The following is a 25914-nucleotide window of genomic DNA, read 5'->3' as shown; positions in this document are numbered from 1 at the left end:
TGGAAGGAACTTAAGGATTTTCCTTTGTGAGTCCCTAAAAAAGGGAGTCCCTGCTCTGTCTCAAAAAACAGCTATCTTTGGGGGCTGCTATTTAGTTTAAATAGTTACCATTTGTGAGTTTTGGCCTTTGGCCCTCCTAGTCCTTTTCTGTCTGTGAGCCTAAAGGTTTTGGTTTTAGCTATCTTCACTTCTCTCCTTGGGTAATCCTACTTACCAGTCTTGATTGGTAGAAGATTACTCCCAGTCCCTCTCTCTAGCCCAGCTCTCTTTCAAGGCCTTGAGACCCATACCCAGCCACGAGTGAACATTTCCACTTAGTTGTCTGTAGTATCCAAACACTTAACCTCTCCTGACGTTTTAAAACAAATCAACCTCTTAAATCCCATCACATTTCTCTATTCTCCTGTCTACTACCCTAGTCTAGACCATCTTCTCTTCTGGATTAAGGCAATAGCTTTCTTACAGATCTCCCTGAAGAGTGAAGCCTTCCACTGTGTTAATCCATTCCACTCTGGGACCTAGAGTATTTTTTCTAAAATGTGTGTTAATCTCCTGGATGAAACCTCTCGGTGACTTCCTTTTGTCTTTGCATGCAATTCAAATTCCTTATTATCGTTGACAGTTTTGGTTACTCCTGTGGTCTCAACCCTCTTGTTGCTTCCAATTTAACTTTAAATTCTATTAGTAATTATGCTAAATTTCCTCTGGGAGGTGGGGATGGGATGGATTTTGCTCCTCTTTCTGAAATTCCATTTTTTGAGGGATAATTGACACACAGTTTGATTAATTTTGACAAGCAGGTACACTCATGCAACTAGTACTCCAATCAAGATATTGTACTCTTTAGTTACTCCAAAAAGTTCTTTTGGGGCCCTTTGCCATAGGTTCCCCCTATGGCAACCACTGATCTGACTTCTATCACTATTGATTAGTTTTGCCTGTTAGAACTTCATATAAATGGAATCATAGAGCATACTTTCTTTTTCCCTGGCTTCTTTCACTTAGCTCAGTGTTTCTGATATTTATTTATTTCATTGCATGTATTAGTAGTTTGCCCTATCTTATTACTGAGTAATATTCTGTTGTATGGATATGCCACAGTTTACTTATCCATTCATCAGTTGATGAATGCTTATGTTGTTACCAGCTTTGACTTTTAGGAATAAAACTGGTATGGACATTTGTGTTCAAGTTGTTTTTCAGATACACATTTTAATTTGCATGAGCGTTCTAATTGCTCAACATCATTGTCAACGCTAGATATTGTCAGTTTTCAATTTTAGCCATTCTTGTGGGTAATAGTATCTTGTAGTTACATTAGTTTGCATTTATCTGATGAATAAACATGTTGAGCATCCATATGCATATTGGCTATATGTATATCTTCTATTGTGACTTGTCTGTTTAAATATTTAGCTTGTATTTTTAAATTGGGTTGTCTTATTAAGTTTTGAGTTTTTAAATATGGCCAGGCAGCAAGGTGGCTCACGCCTGTAATCCCAGCACTTTGGGAGGCCGAGGCGGGTGGATCACCTGAGGTCAGGAGTTCGAGAGCAGCCTGACCAACATGGTGAAACCTCATCTCTAGTAAAAATACAAAAATTAGCCTGGGATGGTGGTGCATGCCTTTAGTCCTAGCTGCTTGGGAGGCTGAGACAGGAGAATTGCTTGAACCCGGGAGGCGGAGGTTGCAGTGAGCCGAGATTATGCCACTGCACTACACTCCAGCCTGGGCGACAGAGTGAGACTCCATCTCAAAAAATTTCTGGATACTAATTCTTTTTTCTGCCTTTTTTTGGTACAAGTTCTTTATCAGACTTACATACTACAGATATTTTCTTTGAGTCTGTGCCTTTTTATATCTTAACACTGTGTTTTGAAGAACAGAGGTTTTTAGTTTTAGTGAATTCCAGTTAACACATTTTTTTTTCTTTTGTGATTAGTGTTCTTGTGTCTATAAATCTTTACTTAACCCTAGATTACGGATATATTCTCATACATTTTCTTAGAAATTTTATTATTTTAGTCTTTATGTTTAAATACATAATTCATTTTTAATTTTGTGTATGGCATGAGATTGAGTGTTAGATTCATTTTAAATTTTATTTTATTCATCTAAAAATATTTATATAGTTTTTCCAGTGTCATGTATATACTTTCCCCTGAATGACTTTGGTGTCTTTGTTGAGCATCAAATTTCTAAAAAAAGTCTGCTGGGATTTTGAGACGGCATTGAATTTATGGAACAATTAAGGGAAAATTGACAATATTGAGTCTTCCAATCTGTAAACACATGTATTGGTAACTAGGGCTGTTAAAACAAAGTATCAAAACCTAGGTGGCTTAAAACAACAGAAATTATCTGTCTCACACTTCTGGAGGCTGGAAGTCTGAAATCAAGTTGTCAGCAAGGCCTTGCTCCCAGGAGGCAGTTGTCTCTTCTAGCTTCTTTTTAGTGGTTGATAGCAATCCTCGGTGTTCTTTGGCTTATAAATAAATCACTCCAATCTTTGTCTCTGTCTTTACATGGCCTTCTCCCCCGTGCGTTTGTGTGTCTGTCCAAATTTCACTGTTCTTAGAGGGACACCAGTCATTGGATTTAAAGCCCACACTAACCCGGTATGCCCTCATCTTAACTTGATTACATTTGCAAAAACCCTGTTTCCAAATGAGGTCACATTTACAGGCACCTGGGGGTTAGGACTTTGACATATCTTTTGGGGAGATACAATTCAACCCCATACTGTGTTTTATGGTTTTCATTGTGTGGATCATGCATATATCCTATTAATTTTATCTTTAAGTATTTTATCTTTATGGTTTTGATTGCAAATGGTATTTTAAAAATTTCATTTTCCAATCATTTTTTACTAATATGTAGAAATAGTTGATTTTTTTTTATATCAACCTTGTGTCTATTGAGCATACTAATTTTTATTAGTTCTAGTAGCTCTTTTGTAGGGTCTTTAGGATTTTCTACATAGACAGTCATGTTGTCTGCACAAAAGACAGTTTTTTCTTTGTTTCTAATTTATGTGCCTTATGCTTTTTCTTTTTGTGGCCTTAATGTATTTATTGGCTTTGACTTTCAATACCACGTTGAAGTGGTAGAGCAATTACTTTGGTTGTAATCTTAGGGCAAAAGTATTTAGTCTTATTTTAAGTACAATGATGGCTATGGTTTTTTTTAATAGATGTCCTTTATATGGTGAAGAAGTTTTATTTTATTCTTAGTTTATTGTTTATCATAAATGACTAATTTTGTCAAATGCATTTTTCTTACCAATTGAACTGATTGTATGATTTTTCTTAATTCTAGTAATGTTGAATTACATTTATTGTTTTTTGAATGCTAAATCAACTTTAGATTCCTAGATTCTCCACTTCTCATAATGTATTTCCTTTTTATATGCTAATGGATTTGATTTACTAATATTTTCTTAATGATTGTTTTATCTGTGTTTATAGGGGATATTGGTCTATGGTTTTATTTTCTTGTAATGTCATTGTCTGCTTTTGGATTTTCAGCATTTGATTGCCATGTATCTAGCTATAGTTTTCTTTGTGTTTTTTTAATGTTTGGTGTTCGTTTAACCTGCTTTGATGTATGGATTGATAGTTGTTATCAAATGAGAAAAATATTTCATTATTATTGCTTCAAGTATGTTAGCTCTCCTTTACATTCCTTTTCGGGGTCTAATTACTCCACTGCTTATGTTGTCCTGCAGGCTGACAGGTTCAGATTCATGTTTTTGTTTGTTTGTTTTGGCTTTTTTTCTCTCTGTGTGCATCAGGTTAGGTAATTTCTATTGATCTTTTCTTATATTGTGTTTTGTTTGCTATTAAGCCCAACTGTGAATTTCTTAGTATAGACACTGTATTTTTCAGCTATAGATGATCCATTGTTTTAGTTTTTTTTCTTTCATTGTGTACATGTTCTCTTTTAAATCTGGTCTTTGGACATATTTACCATAACATTTAAGAAGTCTTTGTCTACCAATTCTATTATCTTAATCATTTTTGGGTTTTTATTGAACACTCCCCTCCACCCCAATTTTGAGGTGACTTTTTTATTTTTCCTACTAATTTGTAATTCTTGATTTGTCATCTTTTAAAGAATGTTAAGTACTGTTCTGGTAGGCAGTTTAGGAACTTGCAGATCCACCTGATCCCTTTACGCTTATTTTAAGTTTCGTTAGTGTTTCCAGTACAGCTTTCTACACTGATGGCCTAGTACTGTGTCCGGAAATGGTGGGTTCTTGGTCTCACTGACTTCAAGAATGAAGCCGCAGACCCTCGTGGTGAGTGTTACAGTTCTTAAAGATGGGGTGTCCAGAGCTTGTTCCTTCAGACGTTCAGATGTGTCTAGAGCTTCTTTCTTCTGGTGGGTTCGTGGTCTCGCTGTCAGGAGTGAAGCTGCAGATCTTTGTGGTGAGTGTTACAGCTCTTAAAGGCAGCGTGTCTGCAGTTGTTCGTTCTTCCCGGTGGGTTCGTGGTCTCGCTGGCTTTAGGAGTGAAGCTGCAGACCTTTGCAGTGTTACTGCTCATAAAGGCAGCATGGACCCAAAGAGGGAGTAGCAGCAAGATTTATTGCAAAGGGTGAAAGAACAAAGCTTCCACAGTATGGCAGGGCACCAGAGCAGGTTGGGGCTGGCTGGGGCAGCATGCTTTTATTCCCTTATCTGGGCCCACCCATATCTTGCTGATTGGTCCATTTTACAGACAGCTGATTGGTCCATTTTGACAGAGTGCCGATTGGTATGTTTGCAATCCTTGAGCTAGACACAGAGTCACAGAGTGCTAGTTAGCTAGATACAGAGTACCAATTGGTGCGTTTATAAACCTTGAGCTAGACACAGAGTACTGATTGGTGTATTTACAAACCTTGAGCTAGACACAGAGTGCTGATTGGTGCATTTACAATCCTTGAGCTAGACAGCCAGTCACAGGGTGCTAGTCCTCCAAGTCTCCTCTAGGTTAGCTAGATACAGAGTACCAATTGGTGTATTCACAAACCCTGAGCTAGACAGAGTGCTGATTGGTGTATTTACAGTCCTTGAGCTAGACACAGAGTCACAGAGTGCTAGTCCTCCAAGTCTCCACTAGGTTAGCTAGATACAGAGTACCCATTAGTGTATACACAAACTCTGAGCTAGACACAGAGTGCTGATCGGTGCACATATGATCCTCCTGCTAGATATAAAAGTTCTCCAAGTCCCCATCCAGTTCAGGAGCCCAGCTGGCTTCACCCAGTGGATCCTGCACCAGGGCTGCAGGCGGAGCTGCCGGCCAGTCCCAAGCTGTGCCTGCACTCTTCAGCCCCTGGGCTGTGGATGGGACCCGGCGCCATGGAGCAGGGGGCGGCACTTGTCCGGTAGGCTTGGACCCAGCGGGAGCCCACCGCAGGGGGAGGAGCTCAGAAACAGCGGGCTATAGGTCCAGAGCCCTGCCCCGCCGGGAGGCAGCCAAACCTGGCCAGAATTTGAGTGCAGCGCCGCAGGCTGGCACTGCTGTGGGACCCGGCACAACCGCCGCAGCTGCTGGCCTGGGTGCTAAGCCCCTCACCGCCCTGGGCCGGTGCCGGCCAGCCACTCCGTGTGCGGGGCCAGCCGAGAGCGCGCTGGCGCCCGCTGGAACTCACACTAGCCCGCCAGAGCAGCGCACAGCCCCGGTTCCCGCCCCTGCCTCTCCCTCCACACCTCCCGGCAAGCAGAGGGAGGAGGCTCTGGCCTCAGCCAGCCCAGAGAGGGGATCCCACGGTGCCTTGGCGGGCTGCAGGGATCCTCAAGCCCTGCCAGAGTGGACGCCAAGACCAGAGACTGAGGAGGCGCTGAAAGAGTGAGGGCTGCTAGCACATTTTCACTTGTCAGTACCTCCTAAGGTAGGGCATTTCTGGAATCTCCATGGACTGTCCCAGATATTCCCTGAGGTCTCTTCTCTGTGGTTCGTTGGGACTCTGAACTCTCCTGTAGTTGCTCTTTCCCTGGTAGTTATTACTTTTCTGGCCTCATGGAGTCTCATCCTGCACATACTCAGCTTAGTATTGAGCCAAAGATTGAAGGGGATCCACCCTCAGACTTCTGGAGCTCCTTGTTCTCACTGCTCCCTCCTCTCTGGCATTCAGCCCTACAAATTCCAGGTACCTCAGCCTCCCTGAGCTGCAGTCTCTGTATTCTTAGCTTTGTGAGACCTCTGCGCTCTGCAGGATTGCTCTGCCTTGCTTTCAGGTTGGGCCACTGCCTATAGGAAGGAGCCTGGGCAATGTTAGGGCTTACCTTGGTTTTTTCCATTCTCTCAGGGATCAAAGTCCTGCAGTACTTGCTGTCTAACATCTGAAAACAATATTTCATGTATCTCATATTGAAAACTTAACTTTTTAGTTGTTTATATAATGGAAGAGCTAGTCCAGTACCAGTTACCGTATAATTTATTGAACCTTGTTTATGTTTTTCATTGGCTAAGATTTAGCTCACCTCTGATAATTTGCACATGTTGCTTTTTCTGCCTGGGGCGCTTTTCCCCACTGCCTGTACCTAACAAGCTCTTATTCATCATTTTTAAGGATGAAATTACATTGTGGCATTTTTCCTGGTAGTCTTCTTTGATGTTACCAGATCCTGGGTTAATTGTCCTACTTGGTACTTACAGTACTCTGGATTTACATGTAATTGTAATTACTTGTTGTTATGCTGATTGTTTGTAGCCCCTACGAAAACCTAAGCTGTGTAAGGACAAGGACTGTGCCTCGTTCACATTATTTCCCTTGTGCCTAACACAGTGAAGATCTCAATCTCTGTGTGTGTGTCTCCCTTTTGCAGTGTTACATGTGGAGATGAAGAAGTACTATTCAATTCAAAGTGCCTCAAGTATACTTCAGAAAATTTTTGGACTTCTACGCTGGTTTGGAGAGGGAGGCAATTATGGACAGTTGTCATTCTTTTATTCAGAAGCCTTCTTTTAAAATGTATCCTATTTCTGCCAAGATTGGTGTTTTTCTCCTTAATGTCTATGTTATAATTTATATTTGCCTACAAGTATTGGTCTGTTTATAATACTACTTATAGGTGAAGTTTTTTATTTTCCCTCACCTACAAATCAGTCTCATTAAAAAAAGTATCTTTCAAGATAAACATTGTAACCACTTAGTTGCCATAGTAGTTTTGAGGAAGTTAATGTGGCCTGGTCTTTTGGGGTGTGGTGGTGGGCGCACTGTCCCATTGAGGAGACTTTGATAACAGTAGCTTTCTTAGAAAGACTTCTTTCATTATTAAATTGAATAAGATACATCCATGATGTGCTAATCTTATTTATCTTTTGTCTATGGAAAAATAATGTTTCCATTTTTCATTTCACAGAGTTGTGAGTGATAGCATTTTCAGATGACTAGCACAAAAATTTGTCATGATTTGGTTCAAGTTTGCCTTAAGTTTAAAATTTAAAATTAAAACTGTTGGCCTATAAGCACTTATGAGCTGTCAGTTATAGTACTGTAGAGCCTTAGAACTGGCAGAGACCTTGAAAGTCATTTGTTCAAGCCTAGCCGAAAAGCCCCTGAACAGAGACTAGTTTGAGGCAGATACTTACATGATTTTAATTGTAGAAAGTTGTAATAAACTCTAGAAAGTTCTTAGGAAGTAAGAGTCAAATTCTGTTTTTAACAAACTTGTGCCCATGGTCCTACTTCTGCCTTATGTAATTTCCCAAAATAAAGTTAAACTTCTCCTTAGGTTATTTTATGTTACAACAGTTTAACACCTATTCTGTCCTTGTTTATGTTTCTTTGCCTGAAGCTTCAGTTGTAAAACTATTCCTTGTATTGTATCCCTGTCGACATTAAAATATGTCATGTAATCATGTATCATCTGCAGTGGTATTCAGAACTGAATTCATTCTTCTTATGTGACCTGTATTGATAGTGGAACATCCTTGATTTGGAAACGTACCTGATCTCATTGTCTCTCCTAAGATTGTCTTCACTTATTATCTCTCATTAATTTAGAATTTAAACATCTTAGCCTTTAAGAAAACTTTTAAAACTTATTTTCATTGTTTTATAGGTATGCAATTTATTTTATATCAAATGCAGACAATTTTTTAAAATTTTTGAAATTCAGCATACTGACATACCTTTAATTTTTTTTTTAATTTTGTAATTCAGCATGCTGATATACCTTTTGTTTTATATGCAGATTTGCTATGTGTTTTTCTGATCTACACGCCAGTAAATAAACTGTGGAACAAGACAAGATCCAATGAAGAGTCCTGTTGGTTACTTCTAGAATTCTTCCACTAGTTTGAAGAATTGGGTGGGAAAGTATTTCCGCCCAAATACATTATCCCTGGGTGTGTTTGTTCAGCTAGGAGTGTGCCTAATTGTAGCATGGGGCTCTGTTTGTCTGTTTGGTTCTTAAGAATGTCACCAGAGACTTTTTAAGTGCTTTTAGTATCATAAGATGATGTTTTCTGGGACCTGAAGCCTTGAATTATTGGTAAAGTGTCAAAGTTTTTGGTTTTTTTTACTTCTTTATACTAGGAGGAATCACATGCCATTTTCATCAAATATTCAAATACTACATGACAAAAAGTTCAGAGCTCTAAGTCAGTATTACAGAAAGGTCTTAATTGAATGGCAAAACTCCCATAGTACCATAGCTTTTAAATAAGTTTTTGATAGTTATGGAAGCTTTTTTCTTAGTTTCGTGTCACTTAAAATTCATACCATTTGAAGAATAAAAAGCCTTCGTTTTTAGTAAAAGAAATAAACCAAAACCTTACTCTGATTTATTACTTGTTATTAAAGTGGGCTGGAATTCAAAATGATGAGAGCACAGTTGGAGGGTTTTTACTATAGTGTTCACATATTTTCTGTCATAAATTTGGTTATAGTTTTCTGCAGACATTACATTTGTATAAAGAACTCTGTGATAGACTATTTCTGTCCACGGGATTCCAAAATTATAGACACTGATGTCAATGCAGATGAGGTTAGCCTAATTTGGGCAAGAGAGGGACACGCCGAGTCTCTGTATGGATAGCTGAAGGCTATTGCCAAGATTGACAGGTGTCCTGTGAGTGGCAGAGAGCCCCAGGGATAAAATTTTCTCTTGGATTACTTCTCTAAGAAACAATGAACAAAGTCATATTTTCTTTTCTATTGATCACACTCATAAAATAGTGAGGTCTACTTTTAACTCAGCTTTTCTGATATTAGCCTTATAAACCCCAGAAAGGTAAAAAGTTTTATACTTTCTTCTTATAGTATCAGATTCTGTTTTTGAAAATTTTAAGTGTATCCTATGCATTAATTTTTCTAGAATAGTCACCTGATGTATTACTTTGCCATGTTTCACTAAGGATTTGAGACAACTACGAAAACAGTTAATGTAAAAGAATACATTTGTTATTAGTGTAAAAGAAGTAGCTTTATAGAATGATAAACTACATGATCCAACTCTGGAAGAATAAACTTTTAGGAGAATTATCTAAGGTATAAGCATAATATTTATTGTAAAAGAGATTTTATATTAATTTGAAACAGCATTTGTTTTATTTCATCTTATTGAAATTTTATTATTATTAAAATTTAATTATAAATCACCAAGATAAGTAGTCCTAAATGTATCTCAAAATAAGAAAAAGTTTTATAGCCATTAGGTTTATGACACTGAGAAAGTTTAGATTACTACTTTAAGAAAAACTGTGTTGCCTGAGATTTTTGTAAGATTTGAGTGATGTAAATGTGTCATTAGCAATGAAAGCTTTATGACTTTAGGCATAAACTCAATAGCCTTTTCTGTTCTAATATGAAATTTTCTGATCTGGGGGAGTATTGTGTCTTGATTATCTCTGTATTACCGTGTCAGACATTAGTAGAAATTAGGAAGTAGATGCTGGGGGAACCATTTTAGGGAGCCAACCTATTAACTAGCATGAGAAACGAAAGCCAAGAGCCTCGTCCTGCTGAGAATTGGAGAAGGTTTCTCGGGGCACTTGCAAACACAGTGCAAGTTCTCTTCATGGACCATTGTGATTGCAGTTAGGTTGAGTTAAGGTGAAGCTAGAGTGGTTAGGGCATTCTCATTTCTAGGTTTTAAATACAGTAGAGTTTAATTCTGATTTAACAAAAATTTGTTGGGAGTCCACTACGAGCTAGCTATTTATGGATACCACTTACCTCCCATGAAGGGGAGGAAAATAAGGCACAGAGAAGTGGTGATTTGCTCATGGCAGTAAAACTGGGAAATAAATCTAGGCTTTCAACTTCAAGCCCAGTAGAGTTTTGAGATGGTAGAAATAATCTAGATAGAAATTCATTTCAGTGAGACAGCTTTTAGAACTGTCTTTCTTACTGCATCTTTTTAAATCATCTCAATTATGATTTTCTAAGTATTGTACCAAAAATAGCCATCTTGTATTTGCTTTTCAAAACTTGACTCTTTTTGAGCAGTTGATTGGAAGAGAAATGTGAAGGTGGGAAGGGTAGCATCACTGGGCCAAGCATCAAGATAGTAGGCTGATTTGGAGTGGATAGCCCAGGCCAGAGTGGCAGAGAATGACCTCGAAGCCCGGGGCCCAGGCTGCACAGCCTCTTACAGATGACCGCCAGTGTTTCCCTTGAGCATTGGCCTAAGATGCATACACTGTGCTCCTCTGACTCATGCCTAGGCATCCTTCAAGTTTCATTGCTAGAACCTTATTGGAAGGCAGAGTAATCAGAGACCTTGACAGTCTCATATTAAAGCTAGTCTCATGGCAGAAATAAAAATGTTATCTGGATTTGTGCAAATAGGAGTATTATAACTTGTTAGTTCCATAGCAAGAAGTGAAAAGTTTATGGCCATGTATTAAGAATGGTTTCAAGTTAGGAAAATTTGGATTTACACCTATAAATTTAATTTACACTTCATTTTGACAAGCCTAGAACTGACTTCTCTTTTAAATAAGCTCTTTGTACTGAGGATTAGATAATGAAAATAATATTATTATTTGAACTATTTTGGTTGTTTTTAAATATTTTAGGATCATTTGTGTACATTGATAATCAGATGACGTTGTCTTGTCTTGGACTGCAGTCACCTCCTGAGTGTTTCTTCAGTCAGGCCAAGCTATCTTCACCTCTCTCCGGGACTTCTGCAGTGGTGGCCTGACTGCCCATCCAGCCCCTACCCACCTCCCTATACTTGACCAAAATGGTCTTTTTAAAAAGCAAAATCTGCTACAGTAGTTCAGTAGATTGAAATTCAGACAAGACACCCCCAGGTGGCCCATATAGGGCCTGGCCTCTACTCCCCAGGGCTGCAGTGTCATCTGACTCCTCCTCCCTGCACTTGAGCCGCCCTGGTCTTTCTGTCTCTCAGACTTGCTTGGCTTGGTTTTGTCTCACCCTTTGGCCCTCACGCCTGTTCTTCTGTCTGCACGATCTGTCTTCCGTCTTCACATTCTTGGGCCATCACACTTCATCTCAGGGTCATTTCAGGGATTCTGGAAGAAGTCCTTCACCTCTTAACTAGGTCAGATTCAGGTTTGCTGGCATTTCCTACCTCTGCTTCATTGCACTTGTTACAGTTACAATTTTGTGTTTATTTACATAATTTGATTAATGTTCACTCCAACCAAATTGCAAGCACCACAAGGGCAGGAACCTTGTCTGCTTTTACTTGATGCTTATATCCCTGCCATCTGGTACAGAACCTGGTACATATTAGCAGCTTGATAAGTATTTGTCGAATACTTGAATGAAAGTTTCATAAAAGGCATTTTCTCAGCAGTATTATCTGCAGCCTCTTGGTTATGAAGACGGGTGAATAGAAGCATACTTTGTTATTAGAAAGCTCACTTACAGCCAAGAGAACAAGATCTGTACCAAAAATATAAGTTAGATTGCAGTTAGGGCTTGAAAATAATATGTCCTTAATTATTTGAAAATGCGCTATTAGACTAGCTTTTTTTCAGTAAGTCCAAAATGAGTGAATTATAATGTTAAGAAGCACAGATAATATGACAGCCTCTAACATTCATAAAGTAATTCTATCCCTAAAAGAAATAAAAAGTTGAACAAATTTCAATTAAAAATGGAAAAGATGGAATAAAATGCATTAATATTTTAAAATGTCACTGAACACTGTGCTTGTGAAACCATTCTATGTGAAAAGAATGAAGACATTTTTAGTACTGCCACATATTTTTTGAAAGTTGTTTTAAGGCACTCTGTTAGTATTAAGATTGTAGAAGTGTTTGGGGCTGGCCTGAGTCCTCTTTTTGCCTACATTTTGTTAGACTGTTAGGTCAGCCCTCACTAAAGTCTTTTCCCTCCCCTCTTCCAACATTACTTAGGCAGTTCTACCCCAACCCTGGGTTTGTGGCATGAAGCATGCGCTGGGTAAGAAGGCTGGCTGGGTAGTGCATTCCCAGAGGAGTCAGGTGATCACTGTTGGAAGGCAGCTGCTTGAGGTCCAAGGCAGTCAGTGTCCCCTCTCTTTTGCCTCGGGACAGCTGGTTATTTATCAGACTCCTAAGAAGTTTTCCTTGCTCCCTAGTAGAAGAGAGAGATTATGCAGCGGGCTTTTGATTGATCCAATGGGAATTACATTGATCTGGTGTCTGGCCTTGGTTCTTATCAAGTGGATCACCTCTAAGGTAGGCCATCTTTATTTTTAGGATGGTGACATTCATCATTATTAGTTTACATATTTGATAGGAATTAAATAGCTCGACGATTTTCTCCCCCTTTTGCCTCAGTTTTTATTCTCTGATTAAAAGAGCTGTGAGTTTCATCGGTCGGCCAAAGCACTTAAATTTACTACTTGTAGTTTTTATTCTTATCCCACATTATTTCTTGTTAAGGGCTTTTTATAGCATCTTTCCCCAATATCAAAGCAACATTCCTCAGTATCACTGCCTTAAAGAAGTTTTTATGACTAAAGAAGTTTAACTTTTAAGATTATGAAATTAAGTTATACTTTTGGTGTATATATTTTAAACATTCTCTCGGAGAAAATTTAATGACACTTGCGTATTTAAAGTGTAATGTTGAGGATTTCTAAACAATTATAAACTTTTTAAAAATGAAAAACCACCCTCTATCATGTTTTCTCTTAAGGTCTTACTACTGATAAAATACATGCCTTAGCTATAATATATTGACATAAATGTAGGATTACATATATGTTGTTTTTGAAGTTGAATTCTAAATGTCAGGCTTGAGAAATTCTTGATAGAATGCTAGCTAGCCATTTGCCATCTGGACAAGGGTCTAAAACTAAATATTTAAAATTATACTGTTTGAAATTATTTTTGCTATTCTTCTATAAAAGTGATTATATCTTTCATCCACCACACAGCTTTTTTTCTTTCTAGATTGAGAAACTGAATTTTTAAGGCTATCACTTAATTGAGAAACAGAGCTTCTATAAAGTTAATTTTTTTTCTCAAGCAAGATTTTAATACCCGCTATGTAATTTTCCACGTTTAAACATAACATTTTAAGCATAATTATCTCTTAAGTTGGTCTTCTTTTCTTAGTGAATAAGATTGAAGAAATCTCTTAAAGAAAAATAATGTATTCAGATTTTAAAATCTTTGTGTTTTAAAAGTTAAGAATTAATTTTGTTGCAGTGACAGCTATTTTCTTGTTTTTAAAGGATTGGCTTGCCAAGTTGTTGAATGAAGGTCAAGTTAATGTTAATAATGCATTAGTTGTCTTGTGGGTGTTTTCAGAGACTTTACTCCCCCCCCCCCCCGCGTAGAGATGAGGTCTTACTATGTAGCCCAGGCTGTTCTCAAACTCCTGGGCTCAAGCAATCCTCCTGCCTCAACTTCCCAAAGAACTGAGGCTATAGATGTGAGACAATGCACCTGGCCTCTAGACTTTACCGTTTTAATGACCACCAAAAAATCACGTTGTTTTTAAACAGAAAGAATGCTAATATTTTATTTTTTAAAAAAAATGGTGAAAAAAGAAAGAAGAATGGGAAGGCTACTATTTGGTAGATCAGTGCAATATTTGAATACTTTAGCCACTCAAATACAAGCGTGTTTTTCTAGCATATGTAAGATGACTACTCTGAAAAAGCTCATTTCGCTATGTCAGAGGAAATTGACTTCACAACTTTGGCTGGGCTTCATCTTTTGCTATATTATTGTTTTTTTTGCTAGTGTTGCCAAAAATTTTATTCAGTGCTCCTGTGTGTAAGCCCTTTAACCATCAGTTTATGAATCTGCAAAATGGAACTAATAAAGCCTACTTTATAGAGATCTTGTGTGGGTTAAGTGAGGTTTTGTGTGAAAACACTTGGAACATTTTTTTGGCACAAGGAGCACAGCAAGTGTTAGTTAATATATTATTACTCTTACCATGTAATGGAAATGCACTTGCTTTTGCTAATAAATCATTTAGTGGAAAACTTGGAACAGAATAAAAACAATGGCACTTAAAATATCTTTGCTGGGTTTTAAAACATGTCTGTCTTTAAAAGTTATGTATTAACTAATATTGGGAACAACTTTTACACCTTTTATCATTTACCTTCAAGTCAAATCTTTTGTGGAAGCATGATTCACCCTAATTCAAGGTGAGTCTTACCAGGGCACTCAGAACTCCTGTTAGTGAGGCAGTGGGTCCTTTGGTGCTTTACAGTTTAACTTGTTTGTGCTACTGCTGTCAGTTTCTGATTAGCTCAGCCTCGCCCATGTTTTGACCTATACTAGTTTGCTTTACAAGCTGTTCCCAGGATGGCTAAATTAGAAAAGTCACGAGTAGAAGCCTCTCAGTTATTTCCATTCACTGGTGAACTGAGGTGGGAATGTGAGTGATAGCTCTGAGAGTTTTATGACTGACAGTGTGACACAGGATTTTGATGAAATTTGTTTTACTGTAATTAAAAAGAAAATTCTAGTAGTATATGATTTTCAAAATGATAATCTTTAAAGAAATCTTTGTTACATGTGCAGCAGTCTTATATAAAAGTAGATATAATTATTTTTAAAACAACATGATTCTAACACCGAGGTCAAATTTTTATTGTTAGAACTCATAATTTATAGTTTTTTTTCCAAAATGAGTTACTGTAGATTATTCTACCTACCTACTTTAGATTATTCTACCTAGTGAGAGAGCTTAATATTCATTTTAATTTTAATTCTTAAGTGGGTAGGTGAATGGATTATCACTCAGGATGTATTTGTTGATGGGTTCAGATATATATTTTAAAATCCATTCTTTAAAAACAGTTTTGGTCTCATTTGGATTTATTTCATAAAAGTTATATCTTGTGGTTCAGTATAGCATTTAAGCTAAGTATTTGTAGACTAGCCTTACTTAAATTAGTACCTTATAATGAATAGAAAAACTTGGATATTTTGCACAGCCCTGTGTAATTTGTATCTATTTTAAAATTAAACTCTGCCTTTTTTGCTTAATAAATTAAGATTAATACAGACCCTATCATTTTAATATCTAAATTAGTGCTTCTATAAATGAGGCTAAAATGATTACCTTAATAAGTTTAATATGCCATGGTGTTATCTAGACTATGTGCATTACCCAGTTTTTGACTTAATATTATTTTGTGATGTTTAACAGAGTGCCAATAATATTGGTCAGTCTTTCACAATCATTAATGTGTGAAGTGATACATATTTTACCTTTCTAACTAGCAACTGTTATAGTAAATACCCTTCCTACATTACAAAAAAAAAAAAAAAACAACATAATGTCAACTCCCCTCCTGAAGAGAACTGTTGGAGATAACACCTTAAAATTTATTTTAACAAATTATTTATCTGAGTTGTTACTGGACACTATCAAATTGATAGGTCATGACAAGTTATTACATAGTATCTGCAGTGTCATTAATTTGCTTTAGCTGATAGAAATATTTATTGCCACATATGCCCTTCCTAGGCTACTAGGTTTACCCCTAGATCAGTGGTGTTGAGGAGAGACCTGTAATCTAGTAAGCTAAATATGTTGGGGAGGGGATTCTCACAGTCGCTGTGAGTGGTGCCTTTTAACAGTGGCTGTTTCCTCCAGAATAAATAACATGAAACACTGTGGGAGGCTTCCTTAGGATATTCTATTAGTGGAAGACACTTTAAGCATGATACCAGGAGTGTAGTCTATGTGATTTGGTCCCTTGGGATTTAAGATCATGCTTTTCTTTGTAGTAGATTTTTATTTTACTTTTCAATTTTAATTTTATTTTGTGAATATATGATAATTACACACACTGCAAGACTCAAAAAGTACAAAGATAAACATTGAAAAGCCCCTCTCCTACCTCTGTATCCCTCAGCCTCCTTGGAGACACCCAGTGGTGATAGTTAGAATTTTATTTTTGTTTGAAATTTTTTTTCCTCTTATATTTCATGAACTGTGTTTTTTTTAAGGACTTGTGAAATCATGTAAGATTTTAATTGATATTTTTCTCTTAAAAGTCAAGCATTAAGGATATAATAACTTAATATTTTGGGTAGTTGTTGCACACTAAATCCAAGTGAGGGCTTTAAGTAAATTTTCAATATGATAAGAGTAAAAAATGTGATTTTTTTTTTTTTTTTTGAGATTTGTAGGTATGTGTTGAGGAGTTGTAAATCCCATGCCAGAATTTTGTGAGGGAACACGATCATTAATCTGATATGTAAAAATACAATCTCATTGCTTTAATATGTATTTCTTTTGTTAATGAAGTCAAGCATTTTTTTGTATTTATTTATTTTTCCCTTGTGAATAGTATGTTTATGTCCTACCTATTTTTCTACAGCTCTTTAGTCTTTTTCTAACTAGATTTGTAAGACACTTAAAATTTTTTTTTGGTGGGGAGATAGTAGAGGAAAATTAGCCCTTTGTCATATCAGTTGAACTCACGTTTCTGTGTTTGAAGTTAATCCTTTACTTTGTTAATGGTATCTTTTACCATCATAATTTAACTTTTAAGTGGCCAAATTTGTCAGTGTTTCCTGACTTAGGGATTTTTATAGGATAGTTAGAAAGGCCTTCCTATTTAAGACTTTTACAAATATAGTCCTGTTTTCTTTTAATACTTTAATGCTTTAATTTTTAACATTTAAACATTGTTCCATGTGTAATATGTTTTGGAGCAGGAAGGTAGTAATGTTGCTTTATGTTTTTCTCGATAGCACCACTTAATCTAACATTATTTATTAAAAATCAATGTTTCCTCCACAGATTCTAAGTCCTGTATTTATCATATACAGAATCACTGTGTACTCTTGGATTTGCTTCTAGAGTCTCTATTGATTATTTTCTCTGTTTCTTTGCAATGTCACACTATTTTGTTCATATCCCATAGTGCTAGTCCATTTCCCACCCTCCCCCTTTTTTTTTGAGACAGGGTCTCACTCTGTCTCTCAAGCTGAAGTGCAGTGGTACCATCATAGCTCACTGCAGCCTCCAACTCCTAGGCTCAAGGGATCCTCCTGCCTCAGCCTCCCAAGTAGCTGGGATTACGGGTGTGTGCCACCATGCCTGGCCTATTACTACTTAAACATTTTTTTTTTTTTTTGCTTGTTAATTCAACTGATTTTACTGATCACTTTTGACATGCTAAGAACTGTTCTAAATGTTGGGATTTATCCCAGATCTGGGAAAATAGCAGTGACTGAAGACCCTGCCCCCACAGAACTTAGATTCTATGTCTAAACTGTGGTTTGGTCAATTTTATCTTCCTCATTTTTAAATCTATCCTCACTTATATCCATTCTGTTAGTCACTAATTTATTCATCAATATATTTATTAGTTATTATTTATTTGTAGTAAGTCCATTTAGTCATTCATTTACCAAATTTTTATTTAGAACTTACTAAATAATAGATCCTGTTTTAGAGACCAGGGATGCAGTGATGACTAAGATAGACAAAGTTTCTGCTCTTGTGGAGCTTTTAGTAACATGCAGACAAGACAACTTCAGCCGCATGCTACACAGAGGACTGACGTAGGGAGCTTTGGAAGAGGGTGGCTTCTAGGTGGCTATAGATTTCATAGTCAGGTAATCTCTCTCTGAAGAGATGACGCTTTGTCTAGAAGCTGCAAGGTAAGAAGGGAATAGTGAAGCAGTGATCCAGGACGAGGGAACAGCAATTGGAAAGGCTGTATATTTGGTGTAGATGAGGAAAAGCAAGGAGGCCAGCTTGGCTGTCTCCTAGCAGTGGGGGAGGCCACAGTACAAGAGGGCACAGAGGTAGGCAGGTCACAGAGGACTCTCGAAAGTAAAGCTTGGGGAGACCCAAGTGTGATGGGGAGCCTTTGGAGGAGTTTGAGCAGCAGCTGAAGTGCTTACTTTTGCTCTTATATGAAGCGTGGACTGGGATCCAAAGAGATGCAGCAGGAAAGCCAGTGGATTGTCCTTTCCTTTCTTTTCTATTAATATTTGGCAACTCCTATTGATCCCTTTTGAGTCAACACAGATGTCACCCCAAAACCTTTACCGACTTACTCAAACAGATTAAATTTCCAAAGAGAGGCTGCATGTGTCTCTCTTTGTATCCATTTTTATGGTAGTTCTTAACCATACTGTATTAGAATTATTTGTTGTCCCCATTCCCCAGAGATTTCAAGAACAGGTACCGTATCTAATTTCATTTTGTATATCCAGCTTCTCTTGCACAGTGCTTCACAAATAATAAATGATGAATACATGTTTGTTGAGTTGAATTTTATATCATATTTAATTGTCATGTATTATAATGCATATTTTTTTTTTCTAGAGGCGTGGAGCTATTTCCTATGACAGTTCTGATCAGACTGCATTATACATTCGTATGCTAGGTAAGCATTATTTATTTTATACCAATAGCAGTTAATTTTGTTATTATCTGTTGTTATTTGAGTTTGAGGTATCTTTCATTAGGTAGCTTTTCATTGCTGTTTGTAGCAGAAATAACCTATTCATGGAGTTTAGAGTCTAGAAACAAATATTGAATGTGATGTAAATCAAGAGAAGCATTTTAGAGTTACAGATAATTGAGAAATCTTTGGCCTAATAACTGGGACACTGTCATTAGTACACAGTTTCAAATTGCATCTTGAACATTCTTCATAGAAAATAGTGTTAGATTTGTACAGTGGCTAAATACCAAATAGATGAATGCCAGCATGGACAAAGGTGAGGCCATGAAATACCTGCTCAGATCATCCTGTGACTAGATGTATTTTGTTCTCAGCTGGCTGGCAAGGAAGACCATTTGACTTCTAGTTCTGGTGCTTAAATTTTTTATGTATTAGTCAATTCCACAAGGTGAAATGAATTTAGATATGTGCGTATATATTTCTAATTTTCTTTTTCTCTTTTTCTCTGTGCCAGATTTCTGTCTTCATCCATGTCTCCTTCATCCTTGCACTTCAACTCATAGTATTAAACATGCATATTAAGATTCCAACAGGCACATTTATTCGTTTTTTGTTAGAAGACTCTCCTACGACTCCTCCTCAGCTCAGAATTCCTCCCTCAACTTTATGATACTGATCTATCCTTATTCTTCACCTACTTTTGTTTTCTCCTTTGCCACCTTCACTAATTCCTTTTCATACTTTTAAGCTGAAATGTTCCCCAAGGTTCTGTTTTAACTCCTATTCCTTTTTGTCCTCTTTATTTTATCTTGTGTATCTTACCTGCCTCAGTTCTTTTCTATTCCAGTACATATTTTCCCCCCATGAATGCACAGCCTTTTTCTCCTTGCTGTCTCCATCTTTCTCTAATAAACATGTTCAGGATTCTGCTGTCCTTAAGACAGAGCTTTGCATTCATATTTTCTTTAACTTTGTAAAACATCTCCATGTAAATGTTATGGATATCTCAAACTTAACATGTCTAAAGCAAAACATTTGTGTTCCCCATGTCTGTCTGTTCTGCAGTCTTTTGCCATCTCAGTAAATATAACTCCATTCTTCCTGTCATCAGGTCAGAAACCTCAGAGTCAATTTTTTACTTCCTATTTCTTACACACTCCATATTGAATTCATCAGCAGATCCTACTGGTTGATACCTTTAAATACACTCAAATCTCACCACACCAATGCTGTTACCACCACATTTATTACTTACTCCTTAACTGGAGGCCCTGTGTCTACCTGTGTTCCCTGACTGACTTTGTTCTCATCACACCTAGAGGGAACCTTTTCAGACATAATCTGACTTCTCTATTCATAAGTCTTTGATGGCCGCAAATGTCTAGCATGATCTGACCCCACTGCCTCTGCACCCCACCCCCACCGGTTCCCCTCACTCACCTTGCTCCTGCTGCGCCGGCCTCTTGGCTTGCCCTTGACCGTGCCAAGCATGCTTCTGTCTCGGGGAGTTTTACGCTCTCTCTTCCTCATGCCTGGAAGCCTCTTCCTCCCTGGCTCCTGCCTCGCTTCCTTCAGGTCCCTGCCCAGACACCTCCTTTTCAGTGAGGCCTTCTCTGACTGCACTAATGAGTCACCCTCCCCTGCTCCTCTCTTGCTATTCCTCTTACCTTTAGTTTTGTCCATGTAACTCATCATCTTCCACTGAAATTTGGTATTTATTATTTGTGTCATCACACAAAAAGATAAGCTTCACGAGGACAGTGAAGGGACTTTATGTATTTTGCCCTCTGCTGTATTTCCAGTGCTTGACTTGTTAACGTTTGTTGCAGCGTGAAGGAATGGCCACAGGACAGGTGACTAGTCATTGTGGGATGGAATTATAGTCGATGAAGTGAGCCTTGGAGGAAGTGATGGTCTTACTGAGAGAAACAGAGTAAGCAGGAGTGCCCTCTAAGCAAGCCAAATTGCGAGAGCACAGGAATAGAGGCTGAAGATTTAAAGGTTATGAACTTGGAGGCTATAAAAGTGTACTGGGAAAAGTGCTGTGTTTGGAACTCACGGAGCTGGGTTTAAATCCTGACTCACCCTTTGTACTAGCTTTGTGGCATAGAGCATGCTATTTAACTTCTCAAAGTCAAGTTTTTGAATCTGTAAAATGAGTATTAAGATTCCTATCTCTGAAGGTTGACGAGAGAAGAAAATAAAATAATGCCTGCAAAACACAAAAAAGAGCGTCTAGACCATGGTTGCTATGGTTATGTTGCTGTATAGAAAAATAAATGTGGAAGTAATGTGGGCACATGTAGGAACCACACTGAGCTTACAAAGACCAAAGTTTGAGACTCAGCTAAAGGCCTTGGGTGTACCTGCTGTCAGTGAGAAAAGAGTGATTAATCAGGTTGACTTTAAAACAAAATCTTTAACATTTTAAGTTTTTACACATTTATGAAATTGCAAACTGCTTGAAAATAAGTAATATATTTTCCATTTTTCATATCCCTTTTAGCCCATACTATAGTGCTAGGCACAGTCGGCTCAAGTTTTGTGCTGAGGATTTTCAACCTCCTGTAAAACAGATACTGTTTCCCAATGGCCTTTTTAAAAAAAAAAAAAAAAACGTTGCCCATACGAATAACATGTTAGGTCATCTTATCATATACTTGAATCCTATTTCAAAAGGCTAACTTATTAAAATATAGATTATAATAATTATTGTAGGGGTAGATTTTAAAAAGTCCTCCTCATTCAGCCTTACAGTTCATTACTGAAATTTTGTGAACTCTTTCAAATAAATCAGCTCCTAACTACCTGTTCCACATATATCATCAGTGGGCTGTCACTTACGAATATGATACCACATGGACCTTTGTTGCTTATGGAAGCTTCTTCCCGAGCGATAACCTTCTAAACTTATGTTTTATTCTTGATTCTCTCCAGGAGATGTACGTGTAAGGAGCCGAGCAGGATTTGAATCAGAAAGAAGAGGTTCTCACCCGTATATTGATTTTCGTATTTTCCACTGTAAGTGTTGGTAGACATGATGTTTCTCTCAGACTTTCACTACAAATTTTAATAAAATTACATAGTTTTCCAAGAGAAAAAGAATACCAGAAAAAAAAATCTATTATGTTTGGAATGTTTTTAAAACCCAAGTCATGTATGTAAATGACACTATTTCTAGGTAATCTTAGTAAATACTTAAGAGACAATTAGAAGAGGAAGATACTAAATTATGAAAGTTGATATAGCTTTTCTCTTCTCCTCTGATTTATTACTTTATTTCTTTAAAAAGATTTTTTTTTAAGTTGTTGTATTCCAGATGGTTTGTCTTTGCTACTTCAAATAAAATGTTTTTGTGCAAATGATATTTTATGAAGATGTTTCACTAGATTAGCAAAGTGTTATCTTTTCGGTTTATTTGAAAATGTGTATCACCTTTAAAGATGCCTGGTCGAGTGCCTGTTTCAAAAACAAACATTCTATGTGGATTTAGCCTATAGTGGAGGGAAAGGGGAAAAAACAGAACTTCTAAATGCCTTAAGTATTAAACATATTAAATCTGTTTGTGGAGGAGTTCCACTTTCAGTAATGTTGGCTAAAGTAATTTGGATTGATAATCTAAAAAATGAGAAAAATTATTCAAAATATAAAAGACATGTATGTATTCAAATGTATCTGAATGCTATTGAGGCAGAGAGATAAGCCCAGCACTTCAGGCTACTATTCTTCTTAGTAGCATGTACTGATTCTGGGAAAGGTGAATTAGAAGATGAGCAGAGCTTTTTATGGACACTTAGGGATAGAGAAACAAAAACAGGTGTTTAGAGCCCAGCAAGGCTGGAAGGTTGGTGCTGGTAAGCCATTCAGGCTTCGTTTGGAATCCTAAAGTGCTATGCCTTAGAAATAAATCCCAACTTTGAAATATCTCACTCACCGAATACATTAAGGTGATCTGTGACTCGTGTTTCTAGCCACCTGCTGGACAGAGATGTAACTCATCCCTTAAGTTTGCTAGCTGCAAACAGAGCCCCGGGATATGTCCTAGGCAAAGAGTAGTCAGGGCTTTGTGTTCTTGAGACATCAGTAAGAATGTGTAGGGACCCTCGGGGCCTCCAAGGAGGATTAACTTTCCAGTAACAAATGACCCCAAAACTTATTGGCATAAAACAACTATTTTTAATGCTCATGATTCTGAGAATCAGGAATTCAGTCAGGGTGTATCAGGTTTGGCTTGCCTGTGCTCTACAGTGTCTTGGTCTGTGATTGGAATGGTTCAGACAGCTTAAAAATGGCTGGGATAGTGGCACTGGAGCCTTATGTCCCGGGTCTTGGTCCATCTCATGTCATCTCCCAGGGCTGGAACCTCCAAGATGGCTTCTGCACTCTTAGGTGCCAACATTTTTCTGTCTCCATAAATGGCAGTCTCAGGGAAGTCTTAGGGGTAATTGGACTAATTACATGGCAGCTACTTTCTGCCAGAGCAAACATTTCAAGAAAGAGGAAGTGTGAGGACTCATAGTGTCTGAAGATGTGGGCCCAGACCCTGGCATAACATCACATTTCCATATTCTGTTGATTAGCCGTGTCACACAGCTTGCTCAGAGTCGCGGAGAGAAGACACAGCCCTCCCTCCACCCTGGTTGTCAAAGGGATGCAAGGTCAAAACCTTTTTAATCTCCCATCTGTAATCTGGCACAAAATGTTTTGAAAAAGTAATTAAGGTCCTAGAAGCAGAGGAGAGGGTAAATGTAGCAGGAGCAGTCTTTAAAGAAACAATGGCTGAGAAATCTCTAGAAGTTGATAGAAGACATTAAGGCACAGATTCAGGAAGTATTATAAATCTCAAGCAGAGTAACATTAAAAGAACATCACACCTAAGTGTACCATAGTATAACTATGAAAACCAAAATCAAAGAGAAAGAATTAAAAGTAATGAGGGGTAGTGGAATATTACTTTCAAAGGAGCAATTATGAGGTTGCCAGAAACGGATTGTTTCATTTTCCACAGAAACTAAAAAGGTAGAAGACAAAGGAAACATAGCTCTGATGTGCTAGAAAAAAATAAACTGTCAAACTAAAAATGTAATCCACAAACTCTGAAAAGGACACACTTCACAATTTGTTACATAAGGCTAGCATGTAATCTTGATACTACAACATGACAAGGATGTGGTTGTCATCCACATCCTTGACTAATAGATTTTAGTCATAGCAGGAGCATGTGCTCATTTCTTTGATTAGATCACATTTCACAAAACACACCAGATTACAAACAAAAAATAACAGCCAAATCGCTCATGAATATGGAGGAAACATCCTAAATAACATATTATCAAATTATATCTATAACACAAAGGGAGAATTAATATATTTTGACCCAATTCATATTTTTCCAGGATATAAGGTTGGTTTAACAGTGAAAAATCAATCAGTGTAATTCACTATATTAATAAAATAAAGGAGAAAAGTTATGGATAGGTTAATATGTTAATGCTGAAATGGCAGTGCTAAAAGCCAAGATGACCAAATGCTAAGAAGAGCATTTGATAGGGCCAGTCGCAGTGGCTCACGCCTGTAATCCTTTGGGAGGTGCTTTGGGAGGCTGAGGTGGGTGGATCATTGAGGTTGGGAGTTCGAGACCAGCCTGACCAACATGGAGAAACCCTGTCTCTACTAAAAATACAAAATTAGCCATGCATGGTGATGCATGCCTGTAATCCCAGCTACTCGGGAGGCTGAGGCAGGAGAATCACTTGAACCCGGGAGGCAAAGGTTCCGGTTAGCTGGGATCGTGCCATTGCACTCCAGTCTGGGCAACAAGAACGAAACACTGTCTCAAAAAAAAAAAAAAAAAAAGAAAAGCATTTGATAAAATTCAGTATTTGTTCTTTCTTAAAATTCTGAGCAAGCTAGGAACAGAGAAAAACTTGCAGAGTTTGAAACATTAGCTACAAAACCCACAGCAAACATCATATTTAATAGTGCAATATTAAAACATTCTTTGTGAGATGAGAAATCAAGAATATCTTTCATCATCTTTCCTATTCAGTATTGTTGTGGGAAGTCAGGGACCCCGAATGGAGGGACCGGCTGGTTGTTCTATCCGGTATAATAATGCAAGAAAAATAAATGAAAAGTATAAGGACTAGAAAAGAAAAAGTATCATTTTTATGGATGACATACTTATGTACTTAGAAAATTGTTAGGATTAATAAGTGAATTTAGCAGTTTTCCTTTCAGTACGTAGTGGTATTTCTGTAAAGTAACAGTGACAAAATTAACATATATGATTTGAATTTGCGTCAAAAAATATCAAATATGTAGGGATAAATCTAACTAAAGATATGTGTAACTCTACATGGAAAACTATAAGTCATTACATAGAAAAATTAAAGATAACTTAAATAGAAGTATATATACTGTTGTTTATGGATTGGAGGATTCAATGAAGATGTCAGTTTTTCTTCTTTCCTAAATTGATCTGTATAGGTTTAGTGAAATCACAATGAAAAATCCCAGCAGTTTTTTTTTCAATAAAATCAACAAGCTGATTTTAAAACTTTATACGAAAGTTGAAAAAGCCAAGAATAGCCAAGACAGTTAGGAAGAAGAAGAACGAAATTATGGAATATACATCCATAGATATCAAACTTATTATAAACAGTAATAATCAAGTCAAGGTGATACTAATTCAAGGACTGACAAATAGAATAAAGGCATACTATAGAATCTAGAAATAACCTACACATATATGGATATTTGATTTGTGACAAGTGTGGTAATGCATTAGGTAGAAAATAAATAATGCAGTGGGTAGAAATAGCGATTTCACTAAATCAAGTGGATACCCATATAGGGAAAAAAAATGAATCTTGGACCCTGTTCACACCATGCATTAAAAAACTCAAATTTTGGTTGATTAACTTTGCCAGATTAGGCTGATAATTCAGGTAAGGTGAGGAATGCTAAATCAATAACATTGATTTAGCAATGTGGACATGTTGGTAGGGGAAGCCTGAAGTTAAAGTGAATTTAAGAGAGAACAGAAAGATGGGAATTAGCTACAGCAAGTACAAACAACTCTTTTAGAGAGTTTTGCTGCAAAGAA

At 37.3% G+C, this 25914-nt stretch overlaps 1 protein-coding gene across 6 annotated transcripts in view; it reads left to right on the top strand.

Moving 5' to 3' along the window:
* Positions 1 to 25914, top strand: part of PDE7A (phosphodiesterase 7A) — a 126286-nt gene that overhangs the window by 41565 nt on the left and 58807 nt on the right. For 2 of the 6 annotated variants that reach the window (XR_004185836.1, XM_031669592.1), the window contains exons 1-3: positions 9598 to 12636; positions 18725 to 18785; positions 21744 to 21827. Coding sequence is in view for 4 of the 6 variants with exons in the window: in XM_031669592.1 (XP_031525452.1) it covers positions 12364 to 12636; positions 18725 to 18785; positions 21744 to 21827 (418 nt within the window). In the remaining 2 variants the exon portion in view is untranslated. Of the gene's footprint in view, positions 1 to 9592; positions 12637 to 18724; positions 18786 to 21743; positions 21828 to 25914 lie in introns of those variants that run through there. The other 4 variants (XM_031669593.1, XM_031669595.1, XM_031669594.1 and 1 more) reach the window with 3 other exon arrangements.

The sequence above is a fragment of the Papio anubis genome, chromosome 8 (genome assembly GCF_008728515.1).
Source record: "Papio anubis isolate 15944 chromosome 8, Panubis1.0, whole genome shotgun sequence".
Taxonomy (NCBI): Eukaryota; Metazoa; Chordata; class Mammalia; order Primates; family Cercopithecidae; genus Papio; species Papio anubis.
The sequence above is the reverse complement of the archived record's forward strand: the minus strand, read 5'-3'. Positions and strand labels throughout refer to the sequence as shown.